The 20,626-nt window shown below is 37.6% G+C and overlaps 1 protein-coding gene and 1 pseudogene across 1 annotated transcript; both read right to left on the bottom strand.

The window, feature by feature from the left end:
- Positions 1-1,284: 1,284 nt before the first annotated feature.
- Positions 1,285-7,385, bottom strand: LOC133985275 (phospholipase A2 inhibitor and Ly6/PLAUR domain-containing protein-like). Its single transcript, XM_062424872.1, has 6 exons — positions 7,361-7,385; positions 6,571-6,633; positions 2,406-2,501; positions 2,134-2,298; positions 1,903-2,022; positions 1,285-1,771 (listed from the first exon to the last, which is right to left on the bottom strand). The coding sequence occupies exons 1-6, from the start codon at positions 7,383-7,385 to the stop codon at positions 1,623-1,625; spliced, it is 618 nt and encodes a 205-aa protein (XP_062280856.1). The 3' UTR covers positions 1,285-1,622.
- Positions 7,386-9,781: 2,396 nt separating this feature from the next.
- LOC133985274 (uncharacterized) lies at positions 9,782-10,894 on the bottom strand (annotated as a pseudogene).
- Between the last annotated feature and the right edge of the window lie 9,732 nt (positions 10,895-20,626).

Genomic DNA, 20,626 nt, shown 5'->3' with positions numbered 1-20,626 from the left:
ATGATTATTATTTTACAGTTCCATAGTTATAGTTATGACTCAAAGCACTTAAAATAAATTGATGGTCTTAGTTATATAATAAAAAAATCAACACAGAATAAAATGATAATGAGGCTAGAGAAAAAGCAGATATCAAAAGGTAATTGGTTTCCAAAATCAATAGTTTGGTACATACTAGAAAAAAGCAGGTGTGCACAGGAACATTGGAAACCAGCTGGTACACTGAGGAGCATAAGTCTTGTGGATGGCATGAATTAATTTGCATGGTGAAGAAAAAGTCCTTTATGACTGCACAGTGAGTCAAGAATGCTCTGCAGGATGCAGGCGGACATGTTTCTTTCACCACATTCACCACAAGATGCAAAGACTCAGAAACAGGAAGGCAGGTATTAGCTGGATAGTTCTGCAACAAACTTCTACGGACTGATGTTGATGAAAAAAACGAAATGAGGAGAAAGAAAGGAACAGATCATCAGTCTAAGCATACCACCTCATCTGTGAAACATGGTGGTACTTTTGCTACAGCTTGGGCATGTATGGCTGCCAGTGAAACTGTTACACTGGCATTTATTGATGATTTCACTGCTGACAGAACAAACAGAATGAATGCAGAAGTATACAGGAGCATGCTGTGTGCTCACATTCAGCCAATGCATCAAAACTCATTGGAGCACTTTTCATCATTCAGCAGGATACATATAGTTAACTTGTTTCATGATAAAGGATCAGCTTCATCATGGTGAGTAAATCTGCAGATTGCAGGAAACACTTAATATTGAACCTATATTTAAAAAGAGGAAGTTACTTGACACACTTGAATACCAAGAAGACTGTTTACTGCTATAAACAGCTGCAATAATCAACAAATCATCAACTTCTCATTTTGTTCCTCCTGAATTTTCATTTATTATTTATTTTCATTTATTATTATTTATTTTATAATTGTTAAATATATCACTATTATTTCTTTTGAAATTTTTCTTTTTGGAAAATTACAAAATCTATGCGAACGTGAAATATGTTGTTTCATGATTCTTAATATAACTATAATTTTTTTTTTTTTTTTAGAATTTTACAAAAACAATAAGTACATAAAGAATTACAGAGTTACACGTAGAAGAGACTACATCAAAAGAGTTCAGCTTAAAGAGAAGATACTGCAGTAAAGGAGAAGTGAGCTGTTGCACTTGCGAAGAGACACCCAGAACCACTCCTAGTTAAATTGTGTGTAACTCAGCAACCAATCTCAGTAAACACATCCGACCTATTTATTAAGTTGGAGGAGTAATGAGGAGACAATTAGAGCTGCTGTTCGAAATTTGACTAAATCAATTTAAACAATCTCAAGTGTATCAACTGAACAGATTTGTGTCCTCTGCATATTTAAATTAATGGATTTAGAGGCATTACAGTTGATGCATTCAAAATCCTAAAGGAGCATGTCAGATTAATCAAAACATTTAAATGTCAATGATTCAGTCTGTGTAAAACGTCTAAATCAACATAAATAAAATATTTTAAGCACTCTGTGTGTGTGACTATTCTGTTAGTTTATCTTTGTTCTAATAGAAGATACGGATAATGAGTCCAAACAGCAAAGTGATCATATTCAGTTTGACAGATCAAGCTGAGTTACAGAAGCTGCTTCCACAACATGTTGGTGCACGAAGGAATTCAACATATGGAAAAGGGAGCTCCAAGTGAGAAAGAATTTCACAGAGGTTGGCAGAGACACATCCAAAGGTATGAAATGTGCCTCTGATATCTTCTGCTGTGGATGAAAAACAACATTGTTAGACTAAACATTTTGAAAAGTTTTAAAAGGAATTAATCAGCAGGGAATGGCTACTGTGAAGACAGCAATAATGTCTTTTAAGGCACAACATGATCATGAGGGCTCACCAGTTCCACTAAAGCAGCGGTCCTGCACTCCTTCACACTGTACTGTCTGGTTACACTCAGCAGAAGATGGATCATCGGAGGTGAAACATTTCAGGTTGTTTTTCTTCTGAACATCAGGGACTGAAACAGAACAGGAGACATGACAGAAACTGTACAAGACACAAAGTGACTTAGTGTTCTTCACTGTGACCAACATTAGACTTAAATAGGGAAACTGTTCTTTTTACTTACAAGGTATGTCTTCACTGTTGCAGCCATCTGTGTTACACACATGAACAGATACAGTCATAGTTTCAAAACCAACATTGTATGAATATGTGTGCTTTCCTTCACTGAAAAGAGAGGATGGCAAACACAACCTGTTGGTGATCTGTTGGAGATTTTGATTCACATATCCTGTAAAGTGAAACACAGAACGAACACTGTAACACAGAAATCCCATTTATAATGAATTAGTGATTGACAATAAGAAATAAGAATATTTTTTTGCTGTTTACAGATACCTTGTGCAGCAACACTTGCACACAGATCCGTAGAGTCACATGGACGTAACTCCCATCTTGAATCTCCTTCACTCTGCCAACACTGAAGAGCTTCAGCTGCAATTTATAAAATAAATCAGGGTGGATTAAACAATCAGCATGAATTCAGTTTGTCTTATAAACGGGTCAATGACGTGACACTACGTTTTTGTGTCCATGTGGTTTAGTCAAATTTCAAGGGGTTCAAATTTGAAAATAAATGCATGAATAATTTGCACACATTCTTTTCTTGTGGACCCAATATAAAATGTCTGCTTTTAATCCATTTTGAGAGAATATATTAAAGGATTATGGCATAAATGTCTAAGTGGTGTAACTATAAAAACTTTGTACCAAATAATTAAACTTGCTTAAAACCCTTCAAATTCTCAATAAAACACCATACCAACTAGTTTGGCATAATATTACATTATAACTCTTTCATATTAAATAAAGGCAATGGAATACAAATGTTCCAAATATTAAACTTAATTTGGGGAATCATGTCATGTCATGTCAAGTAAACCCCATGAAGTGTCTTGTAGTGTAACCACCATTTAAAGGGCCATTTTGTTAATGTTGTAAAGAAAGACATGTAACAGGAAGTAGTTTAACAGAGAAACACCCCTTACTCATGAATTGACATTTTTTGGACTTTTGGACAGGTATGCTCGGTTTACATGTCAAATGGAATGATCATAGAAAAACATTGATAATTCATAAGAATTCATTAAAATGAATATTTACTTTAAGAATTACATTTCAAATATTGAGACCAAAGCCATGTGCTTACACAGGTGTCAAATTAGATTTTAAAATGAAATGTTCAAAATGGTATAACTGCTTACATCATTTGAGTCCTAATAAAAGCATTTCTGTTAGAGGCCAACAGTATCGGATCTGAGCAGCACCATCTTGAAAATTTCAGGTGCATGCCAGGAAAAATAAAAACACGGATTCTACTTATTCGGGCATCAGGAGGGGCATGAGGCGCCCTCCTGAACCTGTGAACCAATCAACCTGTCAATCACGACGTAGCCACGCCCTAATGCATACCCTGCTTTATCGTCAAATATAAAATCAGGGAGGCCAAAATGTCCCAAATGTACATCATACTGCATTGAAGAAGGCTTTAAACTAGCGATTGAGACCATAAACACATTTTGAAAACGTTTACTGAGGTTAGAAATCAAGTGAGAAGTTGGTGAATTCTCCATTGACTTGTATAGAGACGGAAGTCCTTTTGACAGAAAAACGGTCGCCCCCTGGTGGCCTTTTGATAGAATGCAGTTTTAAGTTACTTCTGCGTTGGCCTCATTTCAGAGGACCGGAACTCCCCGCCTGACAAATATACAATATTAGGAATTTGTCATCAAATTAAATGACTGCAGCCTTTAGGTGAACAGTTTTGTATCAAAGTAATGTCTGCATAATCTCCCTTTCTAACAACTTAAAAACAGCTGCAACATTGTTTTTTTTTCTAAACATATTTACTGTTGCAAAATAGTCTTTTCAGTGTGGTTAGTTCAGTTTATATATGTATGTGATTGCTATGCAGATTATATACACTGCTCAAAAAAATTGGTGAACACTTAATCATCACAGTAAAACACAAAGTCAGTTAAACTTCAAAGATATCATTCTGTCCATTTAGGAAGCACAATTGATGGTGCATATAATTATTTGAGCAGTGTAGATTATATAATAATCAAAAAATGAATAACGATGATGATGATCAACCTGAACTTCGGTGCAGGACTGTTTCTTTCTAAACACATTTACTGTTGCAAATTAGTCTTGTTTGTGTTGTTAGATCAATGTGTACATTTCTGTGGCTGCTATACAGATTATAAAAATGAAAGAGAGAGAGAAAGAAAATGAATGACGATGATGAATCTGAACTTGAACAAAAGTCAGCAGCTGGCAGACAAACAGCAGAGGTAAAAAGTGAGGAGAATGATGAACTATGTTTGCTATGGTTGATAAGCTTACAAACCCCCCTAAACAGATAGCTCCAGAACTCCTTTCCACAGATAAATGCAATGAATTTGCTTGCTTTTTCAGTGAAAAAATCCAGTCCATAAGGTTAAATATCAACACAAATCAACAAAACAATAAAAAGACGCAATCCCTAAGACCTCCCAGGAATAACTCAACTGCGATGTCAGAATTTAAAACAGTTGACCAAAAAACCATAGAGGAAACAGTTCAGCATCTAAAACCATCAACATGCTGTCTTGACACAATGCCATCAGACTTTTTTAAAACTATTGTGAACTCTGTCCAAACAGATTTGCGACAAATAATAAATAGCTCACTTCAATCAGGCACGTTTCCTAAACCCCTAAAAGTAGCTGCCATTAAGCCACTCTTAAAAAAGAGAACGCTGGATGCTTCCATGTTAACCAACTACAGACCTATCTCAAATCTTCCTTTTATAGCCAAGATCATTGAGAAAGTGTTTTTTAATCAACTCAGCAATTTCTTGAACTCCAGTGGTCTTTTTGACAAATTTCAATCAGGCTTCCGACCACATCACAGTACAGAAACAGCTCTTATTAGAGTGTTAAATGACATAAGGTTAAACACTGACTCAGGCAAGGTGTCAGTTCTGGTCCTGTTGGATCTCAGTGCTGCGTTTGACACTGTGGATCACAGTATACTGTTGAACAGGTTGGAAACTTGGGCAGGACTCAGCGGAACAGTCCTAGAATGGTTCAGGTCCTACTTGGAGGAGCGGAGTTATTTTGTGACCATTGGAAGTCATGAATCCGATCGAGTGGCTATGACATGTGGAGTTCCTCAGGGGTCGGTTCTTGGACCCCTTCTGTTCAGTCTATATATGCTGCCTTTGGGTCAAATTCTGCAGAACTCTAATGTAGACTATCACAGTTATGCAGATGACACGCAGATATACCTAGCACTGTCCCCGGATGACTACAGTCCAATACAGTCATTGTGTCACTGTTTAGAGCAAGTAACAAATTGGATGAACCAAAATTTCCTTCAATTAAATCAGGACAAAACTGAGGTAATTGTTTTTGGCAATAAAGAGAAGAGGATTGCTGTCAGTAAACATCTCGAGTCACTCTCTCTAAAAACTAGCAACCGAGTCCGAAACCTTGGCGTGCTGATAGACTCAGATCTGACCTTCAGCAGTCATATCAAATCAATCACCAAAACAGCCTTCTATCAGCTTAAGAACATATCCAGAGTTAAGGGTTTTATGTCCCAAACAGACCAGGAGAAGTTGATTCATGCTTTCATCTCCAGTAGACTAGACTACTGTAACGGTCTTCTGACTGGACTCCCACAAAAAAGCATTAAACAACTGCAGCTCATTCAGAACGCTGCAGCCCGAGTTTTGACCAGAACAAAGAGATCAGAGCACATTACTCCAGTTGTAAAGTCTTTACACTGGCTCCCAGTCAGCTATAGAATAGATTTTAAAGTTCGCTACTGGTCTACAAATCACTGAATGGTTTAGGTCCAGAATACATGAATGACATGTTAGTACAATATAAACCCAGTAGAGCTCTGATATCTACTGACTCAGGTCAGATAGTGGAGCCCAGAGTTCAGACTAAACATGGTGAAGCAGCTTTTAGCTGTTATGCTGCACACAACTGGAACAAACTACCAGCAGAACTGAAATCAGCCCCAACTGTGAATATTTTTAAATCCAGGTTAAAAACACTTCTCTTCTCCTGTGCTTATGATTGAGCTCTTTCAAAGCACTTTAAATTGTAATCTTTCATTTGCACTCTATGTCCTTTTAATGATTTTAAAGCAAATCATTATTTTATGCTGCAATCTTATTTTTAATGCTCTATTATAGTATTTTATTTCTCTCTCTTTCTATGTTTCTGTACTTTGTTTTTATTATTAGTGTGTGTGTGTGTGTGTGTGTGTGGGGGGGGGGGGGAGGGTATGTACGTGTGTACTATGATTGGGTTGTATTTTTATTTCTCAAATTCCATGTTTTTTTTTTTTTTTAATTTCTGTTGAATGTTTGTTTTATGTAAAGCACATTGAGTTGCCACTGTGTATGAAATGTGCTATATAAATAAAACTGCCTTGCCTTGCCTTGCCTACCTGACATGACAGGTACCTGCAGGAATGCTGTTTTAAGAGTGAGTGAGGTTACCTGTGCTCGAGAGAGTCCAGATGAGAGTGAGAGACAGGATCAGCTTCATCATGATGAGGGAATCTGAAGATTACAGGAAACACTTTATACAGTGAACTTGTGTTTAAAAAGAGGAAGTTACTGAACACACTTCAATATCAAGGGTATGTATTTACTTCCAAAGTAGCAAAAAATCATTTCTCTTATTGTACAGCTGCAATATACAGTGAAAGTATACTGTACCAAAAAGAAAACCTCAACAAGACAATTGGTCATCAAAATGAAAATCTGCCTCGAATGTCTTATTAATAAAATTGCAAAAATATTTTAATAAAACTCACCCAGTCAAATTTTAAACACTCCCACTTCACTGTCAACAGATAAAGGAACACTTACAAAAATATGTTGCACTTGTTGTTACATGTCTCAAAGATAATCCTTACTCTACACCGAAAATTGGCTCAGAAGAAATGTCTGTTCATTTTCTTCGCTTTCATACCCACTTATACCTCAAGCCCAAAGGCACAGTTTCACTTGGCTACATGATACCAAGAATATATTGTTTCTGGTCACTTACACAACTTGCTGAGAAAAACATGTTGCTAAAAAAGTAGTTTTCCATCCATCAGTTCATGTTGACGCCGGGAAAAGCTGCATTTATTTTAGTAAAAGTTGTATCACTCTAAACTGGTTTATAGCTTTGGCACTCAAAAGTATATCTCAAAATTACATTTCTACCGGTTAAAAAATGTACCCATTTTTTAATCTGAAATTTACATTATAAATTTATTTTACAATACATGGACATGACCTTGATCATTTTTGCTGTCTTCCATATTGCCTATTGTTTTTGGTTACTGAAGAGAGGTGTGTAGAGAGTGTTTGCTTGAGAAAGAGAGAGAGAGCGAGCGTTTTAACACCAGCAACTGGAGCAGAGATAAACTGGTATGAAGTCAACAGATGTGAACGTAGCAGTGAAATCTATGTTCAGTTTAGTGAATAAAAGCCGAGTCAACTTACTGTGTCTTTTTGCCAACTGCTGATTAAAGTGAATGGGTTAGCGTTGAAGTTAGTGACAATAAGTTGGCCAGCCTGGCCAGGCTCACTTAAGGTGGACCAACCTTTAAGGTGGACTATCTATTCTCATTGTAGTAACAATCTCAGCTGCTGAGTCCCTCCTGAGTTTTGATATTTTGTTTTCAATTTCTTCTTTAAAATAAACAGAAATTGACTGGTGCGTATATGACTATTTAACACATAAAATTCCTTATTTGTATGCATCACACTCGTCCCAAAATATAAAAATGGCTCCTGACATTTCTAAAAACCCAAAATGCTCCTAAGGGCATTAGGGGTTAGGGTTAGGGTTAGGGCTAACCCTAACCCTAACCCTAACCCTGTCATATAGGAAAATATGGTATGAGAACTGTGGCATAAAATGATCTTAAGATGACAACAATATCATTTATCACAATATATCATCTGACAAAAACAGTTATCGTGTGTGTTAGTGGCCTCAGGGTGTTACACAGGCTGGGAACCTGCACACACTTGTCGTAGGGCTGTGGTTTACAATCTGCATCTACAACATGAGTGTTTTAACACCAGCAACTGGAGCAGAGATAAACTGTTATGAAGTCAACAGATGTGAACGTAGCAGTGAAATCTATGTTCAGATTAGTGAATAAAAGCCGAGTCAACTTACTGTGTCTTTTTGCCACTTGCTGATTAAAGTGAATGGGTTAGCGTTGAAGTTAGTGACAATAAGTTGGCTACCCTGGCCAGGCTCACTTAAGGTGGACCAACCTTTAAGGTGGACTATCTATTCTCATTGTAGTAACAATCTCAGCTGCTGAGTCCCTTCTGAGTTTTGAAATTTTGATTTTGTTTTCAATTTCTTCTTTAAAATAAACAGAAATTGACTGGTGCGTATATGACTATTTAACACATAAAATTCCTTATTTGTATGCATCACACTCGTCCCAAAATATAAAAATGGCTCCTGACATTTCTAAAAACCCAAAATGCTCCTAAGGGCATTAGGGGTTAGGGTTAGGGTTAGGGCTAACCCTAACCCTAACCCTGTCATATAGGAAAATATGGTATGAGAACTGTGGCATAAAATTATCTTAAGATGACAACAATATCATTTATCACAATATATCATCTGACAAAAACAGTTATCGTGTGTGTTAGTGGCCTCAGGGTGTTACACAGGCTGGGAACCTGCACACACCTGTCGTAGGGCTGTGGTTTACAATCTGCATCTACAACATGAGTGTTTTAACAGCAGCAACTGGAGCAGAGATAAACTGTTATGAAGTCAACAGATGTGAACGTAGCAGTGAAATCTATGTTCAGATTAGTGAATAAAAGCCGAGTCAACTTACTGTGTCTTTTTGCCACTTGCTGATTAAAGTGAATGGGTTAGCGTTGAAGTTAGTGACAATAAGTTGGCTACCCTGGCCAGGCTCACTTAAGGTGGATCAACCTTTAAGGTGGACTATCTATTCTCATTGTAGTAACAATCTCAGCTGCTGAGTCCCTCCTGAGTTTTGAAATTTTGATTTTGTTTTCAATTTCTTCTTTAAAATAAACAGAAATTGACTGGTGCGTATATGACTATTTAACACATAAAATTCCTTATTTGTATGCATCACACTCGTCCCAAAATATAAAAATGGCTCCTGACATTTCTAAAAACCCAAAATGCTCCTAAGGGCATTAGGAACCCTAACCCCTAACCTTAACCCTAACCCTAACCCTAACCCTAACCCTGTCATATAGGAAAATATGGTATGAGAACTGTGGCATAAAATGATCTTAAGATGACAACAATATCATTTATCACAATATATCATCTGACAAAAACAGTTATCGCGTGTGTTAGTGGCCTCAGGGTGTTACACAGGCTGGGAACCTGCACACACTTGTCGTAGGGCTGTGGTTTACAATCTGCATCTACAACATGAGAACAAGTACACATTCAGACATCAATCCAACCAAAGACATACACACAAACACACACACACACACACACACACACACACACACACAAACACACACACACACACACACACACACACACAAATACAAACACGTGTGTGTGTGTGGCATTTATTTAAATATCAATGATTCAGTCTGTGTAAAATGTCTAAACCAACATTAATAAAATATTTTAAGCACTCCATGTGGGTGACTACATGTGCTATTCTGTTAGTTTATCTTTGTTCTAATAGAAGATACGGGTAATGAGTCCAAACAGCAAAGTGATCATATTCAGTTTGACAGATCAAGCTGAGTTACAGAAGCTGCTTCCACAACATGTTGGTGCACGAAGGAATTCAACATATGGAAAAGGGAGCTCCAAGTGAGAAATAATTTCACAGAGGTTGGCAGAGACACATCCAAAGGTATGAAATGTGCCTCTGATATCTTCTGCTGTGGATGAAAAACAACATTGTTAGACTAAACATTTTGAAAAGTTTTAAAAGGAATTAATCAGCAGGGAATGGCTACTGTGAAGACAGCAATAATGTCTTTTAAGGCACAACATGATCATGAGGGCTCACCAGTTCCACTTAAGCAGCGGTCCTGCACTCCTTCACACTGTACTGTCTGGTTACACTCAGCAGAAGATGGATCATCGGAGGTGAAACATTTCAGGTTGTTTTTCTTCTGATCACCAGGGTCTGAAACAGAACAGGAGACATGACAGAAACTGTACAAGACACAAAGTGACTTAGTGTTCTTCACTGTGACCAACATTAGACTTAAATAGGGAAACTGTTCTTTTTACTTACAAGGTATGTCTTCACTGTTGCAGCCATCTGTGTTACACACATGAACAGATACAGTCATAGTTTCAAAACCAACATTGTATGAATATGTGTGCTTTCCTTCACTGAAAAGAGAGGATGGCAAACACAACCTGTTGGTGATCTGTTGGAGATTTTGATTCACATATCCTGTAAAGTGAAACACAGACCAAACACTGTAACACAGAAATCCCATTTATAATGAATTAGTAGAAGAAAAAAAATCATTATTTATTTTTATGCTGTTTACAGATACCTTGTGCGGCAACACTTGCACACAGATCCGTAGAGTCACATGGACGCGACTCCCATGTTTCACCTCCTTCACTCTGCCAACACTGAAGAGTTTCAGCTGTAATTCATGAAATAAATCAGGGTGAGTTAAAAAATCAGCATCAATCCTATTTGTCATATAAACAGGTCAATGACGTGACGCAAGCAGTGTTTCCCATTAGTTATATATACTGTGGACCATAGTCTAATTTGTGCTGCCACAGTGAGCTGATCATGTCTGGGATCAGGGACATGGCAAAATCTCCTGTATGGGTCCAATCCACTACTCTCGCGGACTCAGCGGTGTAATCTGCTTCTGGGGGGATTATAAATACAGGCCTATAGTTCATGCACCTTTTTATTTTTCTGGGTTGTGTGAAATGGCAAAAAAAAAAAAAGTAATACAAAACGAATTTGTGCACCTCCAAGGTGAATTAGTTTAATCCTAGTATCAAACACGACATAGGGGATCAGATTTTATATGATGATATCATGGACGATTTTGCATGAAGGAAGGCCAGAGAGAGTGGGAGGGGGGCTCTCCATGGGCGTCATTCAAGTTAGACCCTTCACAGGACCTGCGCTCTGCCGACTTGGAGAACCAGAAAGGTGAACCTTTGGGAGCAAGGCCTTTAGTGTGGCAGCTCTTACCCTTTGTATTTCGCTCCCTCAGGACATTCGCCAAGCACCAACTCTGGGCTCTTTTAAATCTAAGTTGAAAAGGCACTTGTTCCTGGACGCTTTTGCCGGCTAAATATGTGTTTTCGTCTGTACTGTACTGTTGTTGTTTGTGTTTCTTGTTATTTTAAAGCGACCTTGGGTTTCGTGAAAGGCGCTATATAAAATTAATTTTTATTATTGTTATCACCTGGCAGCTGACATGGTCAAATGGCTTAATGTGCTGGAAGTGACATAGTTTTATATCTTAAAAAAATGTGATCTTTGATTTGCGGCTGCCTCTGTCCTGGATTTCAATCGCAAGTTCACCCACTCAGGAGCGGAAGATTTTAAGTTTGTGTTTGATGCCGCAACATTGATTAATAAAGCGTTATTATCTGATTGTTTCACAGAAGTTACGTTCAACAGCACAAATAAACTTCACAACACACCTCCACCCAACCCTGCAGCTCAGCCTCAAAACCTCTGAATCAGAAATCAGTTTTGGTTGGTTCAGTTTAAAAAAGGCTTAATAAGAGATCTTCTTTATTTCCATCTGTACAATAAATCAACTCTGATCCTGATCCAATTCTAAGTCATCTGGAAGTTGAGTCTTTTATGGATTAGCAGACGTTTAGTTTAGTTATAAGAAGAAACACAATGTAGAAAAAGATATTTACTGAAACTGTATTTTATATGTTCAAATGTAATTAGTTGAACTTGGATAATCACATCTGCTTTCTTTGTTTCAGAGCTGAATTAATTGGTAACATTTCTTTCCTGTGATTTTTGCTGTGTCATTACTATTCAAACCAGTAGTTAAATTACTAAAGCACAAACAATTGTAGACATAACCTCTAAATGTTGCTCTCAGAGTGCACCAGAATGATGCATTAGACTTAAAAATGTAGGAAATTTCAGACCCCACTACCATAGTCTCTCAAAATTCTGTTGGAAACACTGAAGCACATATTCTTTTTTTGTGGACCCAGCATAATATTTCTGCTTTTAATCCATTTTGAGGGAATATATTAGAGGATTATGGCAAAAATGTCTAAGTGGTGTAACCATAAAAACTTGAATCAAATAATTAAACTTGCTTAAAACCAAATCAAATTCTCAATAAAACACCATATCAACTAGTTTTGCACAATCTTACATTAGAACTCGGTCATATTTAAAAAAAAAAAAAAAAAAAAAAAGGTTAATTGAATACAGTTGTTACAAATATTAAATAATTTAGGGAATCGTGTCAAGTAGTGAACCCTGTGGAGTGTCTTGTAGTTAAAACATTTTGTTAATGTTACGAAGAAAGCCATGTAGAACCTGATAATGTAATAGTTTCTATATTTCTGTGATTGCTATGCAGATTATATACACTGCTGTGAACACTTAATCATCACAGTAAAACACAGAGTCAGTTAAACTTCAAGGATATCAATCTGTCCATTTAGTGATTGTGCATATAATTATTGTTTATTATATGCATATAATTATTTGTTATATGCACCATTTAGTGATGGTGCATATAATTATTTGTTCATCAATATCCAGTGTGTGATTTAAGTGTTCCCTTAATATTTTTGAGCCATGTATATTATATAACAAACACAAAATGAATGATGATGGTGATGATGAACCTGAACTTGAACAAAGGTCAGCAACTGGCAGACAAACAGCAGAGGTAAAAAGTGAGGATTATCCTCACTCTTAACACAATTAACTACCTGACATGACAGGTACCTGCAGAAATGCTGTTTTAAGAGTGAGTGAGGGTACCTGTGCTGGAGAGAGTCCAGATGAGAGTGAAAGATAGGATTAGCTTCATCATGATGAGGAAATCCAGTTGCAGTTTACAGGAAAGACGTTATAAAACAGGAAGACACTTATATAGTGAGGTTCCTGCTATAGAGACATGCACCAACGGTCTTGGCTCCCATAAAATTACCACGAAGTTCCTGCAGTGGAAACGGGGCTTTATTTTTTCACTTTCAAACAGTAAAATGAATGAACTGTCTTGCTGTAAACAGCTGTGATACACAGTTCAACAAGCCATCAAGCCAACAAAGCAGCTGGTTAGATTTTGTAACCCAAATCTATTCAATGGTAAAATATGTTGTTTCATGATTTTCATTAATAGCACAGCACTGTCACACAATCAGAAAAAAAGAGTAAAAAGCTTTTCTATGTATAAATCTTAGATACTAGGATCCTGCTGTTGCATATTGAAATTCAAAATAAGAGATAGCAGAAAGCTTGATATATATAAAATCATCATTTTTGTGGAACTTTCAGTTGGGAGGTGGCTGTCCCCAAAAAAAAACCAAGGAATGAAAATGACATTCATTTTGCATATTTTTCCATTGTTGTTTCTCAAAAGATATTTTTCATTATTATGAAAGTAAAGCAAAAAAAAGAAAAACTGTTATTTGTTCTTTTGAAATATTTACTGTCAGGTGAGTCTGATGATGTCTACTATATGTACTGGCTGTATATGTACAACATGTATGAGTTATTATTAATTATTTGTATTACATAAAATGAGTGAAAGCCTTAGCCTGATGCTCTAACAATTCCCCTTTGAAACCAAATCCAACAAAATCCACAGGACGTCTTGATTAATTTAAAAGGTTTACTTGAAACAAAAACATGATACAGAGCAATTGTTCTCCACAGTTATTATTACAATATTCAAAAGGATAAAAAGAGAGGTATAAAAACTGTGTGGCTCCACTTTCCATTGACTATCAACACCCCCTCCTGCTCTTTATGAGAAAGTTATGATGAGGATCTTTTAACAAATGTTACAAACATAATATCAATGCAATTTTCCACACAGATTTTAACTTATTTAAATTTTTACCGTAATGCAAATATGAACTAAAAATACATTAACAAATGAAATGAAAAATATCCCTTGTAATCTTTCAAATCTGCTGTTTTATATGAACTCAATATTCAATACTCAATACTCAATATGAACACAAATAAAAGGCATTAAGGCTCCTGCACTACCAAAACAGTACTGTCACTACCGAAAATGTGCAGTCACGACCGAAACAAAAAAATAAAGTATATCGCGTTATCAATATACTTGATATCAGTATACTTTATAATATATTGATATATATTAAATATATATTAAACTAATATCTTAGCATAATTAAAACTAATGGATCCTTGACTTTGAAACCAAATAAAAATCTGAATTATTTTCATAAAACTCACCCGGTCAAAATTCAACGCACCCAGTTCGTCAACACTTTCAACAAAATGTGTTGAGTTCGTTGTGATTCCTCAAAAGTAATCCCATTCCACGCCCACTTATACCGCCAACGATTATGTGCCAACCCCTTTACTGCTTTTTCCCAGTCCAAAGCCACAGTTTCATTTCTCTACATGATATTAATGATAACAGTGCTTCTGGTGACAAATACAACTTCTTGAGCAAGGGCAGGGCCCCACCCAACATGCTTATGTTGAATATGTTGGAGCCTGAAGAGTTCATGTTGACAATAGAAAAGCTGCATTTAATGTAAAAGCAAGTTGGATCACTCATGTGTTCATTAAGTGATTATCATATCTTGCTTATAGTATATGATGTCAAACCCCCCCCCGGAAAAAATGGAGTTCCCCCAAAAGACATGATATCGTTGGCACACTGCCATTAGACAATTAGACAGTATAAGTCATGTTTTATTGCTTTGGAGGACTGCAGGTTGGTTGTGCGTGAGAGGTACGACAGGTCTGCATCACTCGTAAATTTTGTTCGTATCTAAGAGAAAATCCAAAATACGAGAAAATTGGTGAATGCGGCAAATCCTCGTTAATCACTCGTACGCATGGTTTAAGAACGAATCTGTGCGTACGAGTGGTTCTTGCATCTGGCCCACTGAGAGTATAAACACTTGTGGCTTTTGCTTTTTCTATGTGCAGAGCAGCAGTTAAAGTTTCCTCATACAGTACATGTAGTGAACACACATACAGTATATCCTAGATAAGATAAGATAAATCTTTATTGTCTTTGCACAAGCATACCAAGTACAATAGTACTTGTACTAGTACAACGAAATTGGACTTCTGTCCCCTCCGGTGCAAACAAGCAAGTTCAATCAATCCAATCAATCACATATAAATTAAAATAAATACAAAAGTAGCCGTGCATAAAAGGGAATCATGATTGATGCGAAATAGTAAATAAGTAACAGTTCAGTGCAAAAAGTAGCAGTTCAGTATAAAAAAATTTAAGCCAGAATGGAATGGTGATAAAATGTTGTTAATAGTGAGATAGTGGGAAAGTCGATTATAGTTTAGAGATGTGTGTGGTGATACTGTAGCAGCCTGGTGTCATCAGCTGATTTAATGAACAGTAAGTGGCTGTGCATAATGGCACTGCACTCTGTGCAGCATCTCAGAGGCTGTGCATTTATCAACATATCAGTCCTATAGTATACACAGCTGTGGATACAGGCACAGACACCCACATTCATTAACAGATCAGTACAGATGTTTTAACCACAGATGTTCATAAAATCATCAAGTGGCAGCAGAGCAGCTTAATTCCTCCATAAGCAGACGTGGTTCTGAGATCCGTTCTCCACCGAAAGTAGCTGCTTTAAAATAGCAATTTTGAGACCATGGGAGCACAGACCTGTGCAAGTGCATTTGCTATTTGGACAATGTGGGCACAGGGCGAAAAATGACAACTGTGTCGGTCTGAAACTAACAAAGACACATGCATCGGGCCCGCCATCTACTGTGCACCGGGTGCACGATGGGACTCTATATATGTATTTCTAGCTCAAAAGACAATTGACTAATCATCAAAGTTTGAAACAAATCTTCAACACCATACTAGCTGTTGTTCTCATCTGACAGAGCCTTCTTCATTTTTGCAATAATCTCTCTCTACTGTCTTTTCATATGATTTGAACCGTTCTGACCCTGTTTACCACATGTAAATGCTGCAGAATTATCTGTCTAATCTACCTGATGTTGACATTAGTTTTTACTATCTTCATCTGTTTTTGTGCAACAAATAAATGTCTAAGTGACCTAACCCTAACCCTAAATGTCCAACTGACATCTTAAGTCTTAAGATGTTGAAAATTAAGTTATTATTAGTTATTAGTTATCAAAATCTTTCACCTCCATTGTACTGTTGTACCTGGTGTGAGTGGTGATGCGCCAAAGTTTGATGTTTTGCCATAAAACAGGAAGTCCTTATAACTCCACCATACGTTGTCCAATCAGTATCAAAGTCAGCCTCATTTTACAAACATCATCCAATTTACATGAAATTTACATAGTACATACTTAGTGGGTTCGCTAGCACCACATTGTAGACAAAGGAAGCGTTCTTCAACACCTTCTCCCAATGTTTGATAAGAGCCCACATATGGAGGCATGACAATTTCTACATGCCCGTGATGCAAGCCCTTTTACTCTGCCATGGCCTTACATGTGAGGGTGCGAGGGCCCGTTCAATGCTGCTTGCAGATTCAATGGGTTTCCAGCCCATAATCCCCACCAGGTTAAATTTGACCAGCAACACAACAGATGTAACTTTTTCTAATAGGCATTAAAAAAGGAATAGTGATTAAATTGTTTGCTGTATTCAGTTGGCCATTGTGAAGGATGTAATGAAGCAGAAAAATAATAAAAGCATGTTTCATACATCGATACATTGAATTGGGTCAGATTTGACCCAAACACAACAGGAAGGTTGAATGTATTGACTGCTGAATAGAATGAGGTATATCAAGCCTTTAATACACATTTTGTAAATACTTTCAAACAAGTGTACAGTGCCCCCTCCTGATTAGCATGGTCGTGTGCAGGCTGTAAAGCATAAATGCACTTTCACCCCTTGTCTATCAGTGTTCTTGAACAACCCCTTGAGTGGATACAGCATTAAAACACCATTGTATAGGGTTTAGTAGCATCTAGTGGTAAGGTCACAGAATGCAAATACATTAATGTTTCTCCCCTTTCAAGCATGTAGGAGAAGTTACAGTGGCCCAGACACTTGTGAAGAATTGTTCTTTTATTATCTGCTTGCATTCTGTAATCTGTTGTAAAAAGTCCCTGAATAATGAACTACATTGAGTTCAAGTTGACATGGCAGTGTTTGTACAATAATAAGGTTGTAAATAACCTCAGAATAAATGGTAAATGGACCATACTAATATGTGCCTTTCTAGTATTTTGATTACTCAAAGCAGTTATATGTCACATTCACACACGCTTGGTGCCATCCTGCTCATCAGATGGAGACTAATCGTTAACCGTTGCCGGGAGCAATTTGAGGATAAGTATCTTTCCCAAGGACACAATGACATGGACTGGAGGAGCCAGGAATCGAACCTCCGATTGGTGGATGATCAATCTACCTCCTGAGTCACAGCCACATTGAGTTAAAGACCTTGAGACAAAAGTGCATGAAAGGAGCCAAAACATAGTCTGGGTGATGAAGCTGAAATTCAGCCATATACACTTGAGCAACACTTGACAAATGTGCATGCAGATTAATGAGTATGTACAGATTGTTTTCAGGACATGAATATCAACATTTTTCTGCATTTAGAAACAATGTTGTTTAGTTGAAGTGCAGTAAATGTTTTCTCTTTATTATTGTCTCTTAGTCTTCCAGATTGGCAAGAAAATCTTCAATTTCTCCACACATGGGGTTTCTGTTTCTTTCTTTAATCCTCTTCAGAATGCTGACGCTGCTCTCACGATAGCGAGACTGATGTGTTATCTCTGCTGCCTTCATGTGATATTTTATTGCCTTGCGCCTTTCCTTTCGAATGAAGTGCAAATATTTGGCATGGCAGTTGTAAAGCATCTGTCTGTCTGTAGGTTCCAGATCACTTTCTAGCAGATCCTGGTAAATCTGGTCAGCGTTTGCCTGCCATGATTCAGCTGTGCTACTATTAAGTGAAGAATCAGGGTAAAGAGAGATCACTTCTTTATGGAGACTGATTGCTCTGTCTATCATTCTTGGCTCCAGGGGATTGTCCTTGTCTGAATAAATCCTCCATTTGTAGCAGATTGCAGCACACCACTTCAGAAAGTAGCTGCGGCCATGATCAGAAGTTAAGTTGAATAGAATTAAATACAACTATAATTGTCACAGCAGGTTGACTGAAATGCAGAGACTGAAGGTTGACGGATTTATTGAGCTCCATAGTCCAAATTGCTCCCTGATTCTTAAGTCAACGCAATAAATGGTATTATGTTGGAGAAAAAATTTATGAAAAAAGAAAGTTATATAAAAAATGTAATATGTGATCATAAACCACGGTGGACATTCAGTAGTGAAAATCTGATACTGATCACACCTACAGGCAGGATTCACATCAGAAGCAAGGCCGTAGCCAGGATTTTTCAAATACCGAGGTCAAAAATAATCAGTTCAGTGTAATCCATTATGTATTTATAATGCTTTCTTGCTGTGCATTTCTCAGTCATGGTCACTCTTGTGGTCCAGTTCTCTTTTGGTTGGAACAGGCTAAATGAAAACACGCTGAGTTGAGCAAAACAGATCACCAGACAAACCAGGGCAAAATGAACAGAACAGAGTATCCAACCAAACCAGGATTTAAATACTGGCAGAAATAATAAGAGAGAGAAGAAGAGGTGACCGAAATACTGATAATTCCAGCGACGTGTCACTGATTTTTCACAGTCCAAGCGTTTCTGGTCATACACAAATTTCTGAGCAAAACATGTTGCTAAAAATGCTGGTTCCCATCCAGCTCCAGCTTTTGTTGCATGTGAAAGTTGGAGCTTGAAGAGCGCATGTTGACACTGGGAAAAGCTGCATTTATTGTAGTAAAAGCAAGTTGAATTGCGCACAAATTTAGTTTACTTTTGAGAGCTTTGGTCTGTGTATAGTTTGTGTGTGTGTGAATTAAGCCACTTTCAGGACACAAATTGCGGGACAGCTTGTGCAATAGGTAAATGTTGGATTTCTGTCAAACAGCATGGAAACAGGAACAATAACTGTTTCCTGTTGATTAAGAGTTTCTGTTTTGTACACTTCATACTTTTGACCAGATGATTCCTCCATTCATCAGATGCATGTCTTTTAGGCACGTAGCTACCATTGAAAACACTGAAATTCCTGCTCGCTTGGAGTTCCTCATGAGCGTTACTTTCTTTCGTTCACCAAATATTGTGGAAGCAGCTTATGTAACTCGGCCCGGAATAGTAATTACAACACTACTTTCCATTGCGTGCAATTTGGCTATGCACACTACCTCTTTACTGTTCAGATCCATGTCTTTAAGACACGTCGATACCATTGAAGACACAGAAGTCATGACCTCAGTATTTGTAAAATCGTGGTTATTTTCCATATTGTTTTTAAGCTGCAAATGCACTGACACTGATCAAAGTGAATTACCTTAACTTTGAACGAGTTCTGGTTCTCTTCTCATACTTTTACTTTCAAACAACTCTCACAGTATAACCACAGTTTGTATGTTTCAACTCATTCAGTCTCTGGGTAACTCAACTTGCGCACTGACTGCAGCAGTCAACTGAATAGCCAATGCTGCCATTTCCTGTGCTCGGGCACCAGAAGACTGTCGTGTTTGATCACGATAGGCAGTCATCAGGGTTCTGTTTCTTTCAAGGATGCGGTCAATCCTGTCAATCACTGGTGTGAAGTTGTGCGCTGGGTCCACGGCTGGCCAGATGGTACTGGTATAGGCAGAATGTGTAGGGCGACAGGCAGGGTTTAGGGTCACTGATGACACTAGGCAGCAGGTAAGATCATGCCAGTAGCACACAGAGTTGAAGTGTATGACCAGGCAGGAGTCTGTGGGCTCTCCTAACAGGATCAAAGCCGGAGGACACCACACAGCCACAGGCGATATTCGAGGTCAGGGACAGAAGGCTGGTGCGTTCACCAGGGAAGACATGAGGAGAGGAGGTCCAAGGCAAGTAGGGTCGAAACCAGGAAAACAGTCCGTGAATTATTGTTGGAAGGTCTGGTATGAAGCAAATGCAAATAACGATCTGGCAAAGAGTGAGTGGACAACAGGAGTATATATACAGGCTTGATACTGTACAGATGGGGTGCAGCTGAGAGTCCAGGTGATTACTGATCAGCTTCAGCTGAGTGCCGAGGTGAATTAGCAGGAGTGGAGCAGCGGTGTAGTGAATAGAAATTACCAGCAGCAGGAGAAGAGCCAAACAGACTGTGACACTTATACCGTAATGACAAAATGTTCCCTTTATTATTTTTATTTTTATTTTTTGAGCAGAATACATTCATTCAAATGGATACAATTTCCAAGTAGATTGTAAGGAACTGACTA

This window comes from Scomber scombrus, chromosome 8 (genome assembly GCF_963691925.1).
Source record: "Scomber scombrus chromosome 8, fScoSco1.1, whole genome shotgun sequence".
NCBI lineage: Eukaryota > Metazoa > Chordata > Actinopteri > Scombriformes > Scombridae > Scomber > Scomber scombrus.
Note: the sequence above shows the minus strand (reverse complement) of the source record. Positions and strands in the feature narration are given on the sequence as shown.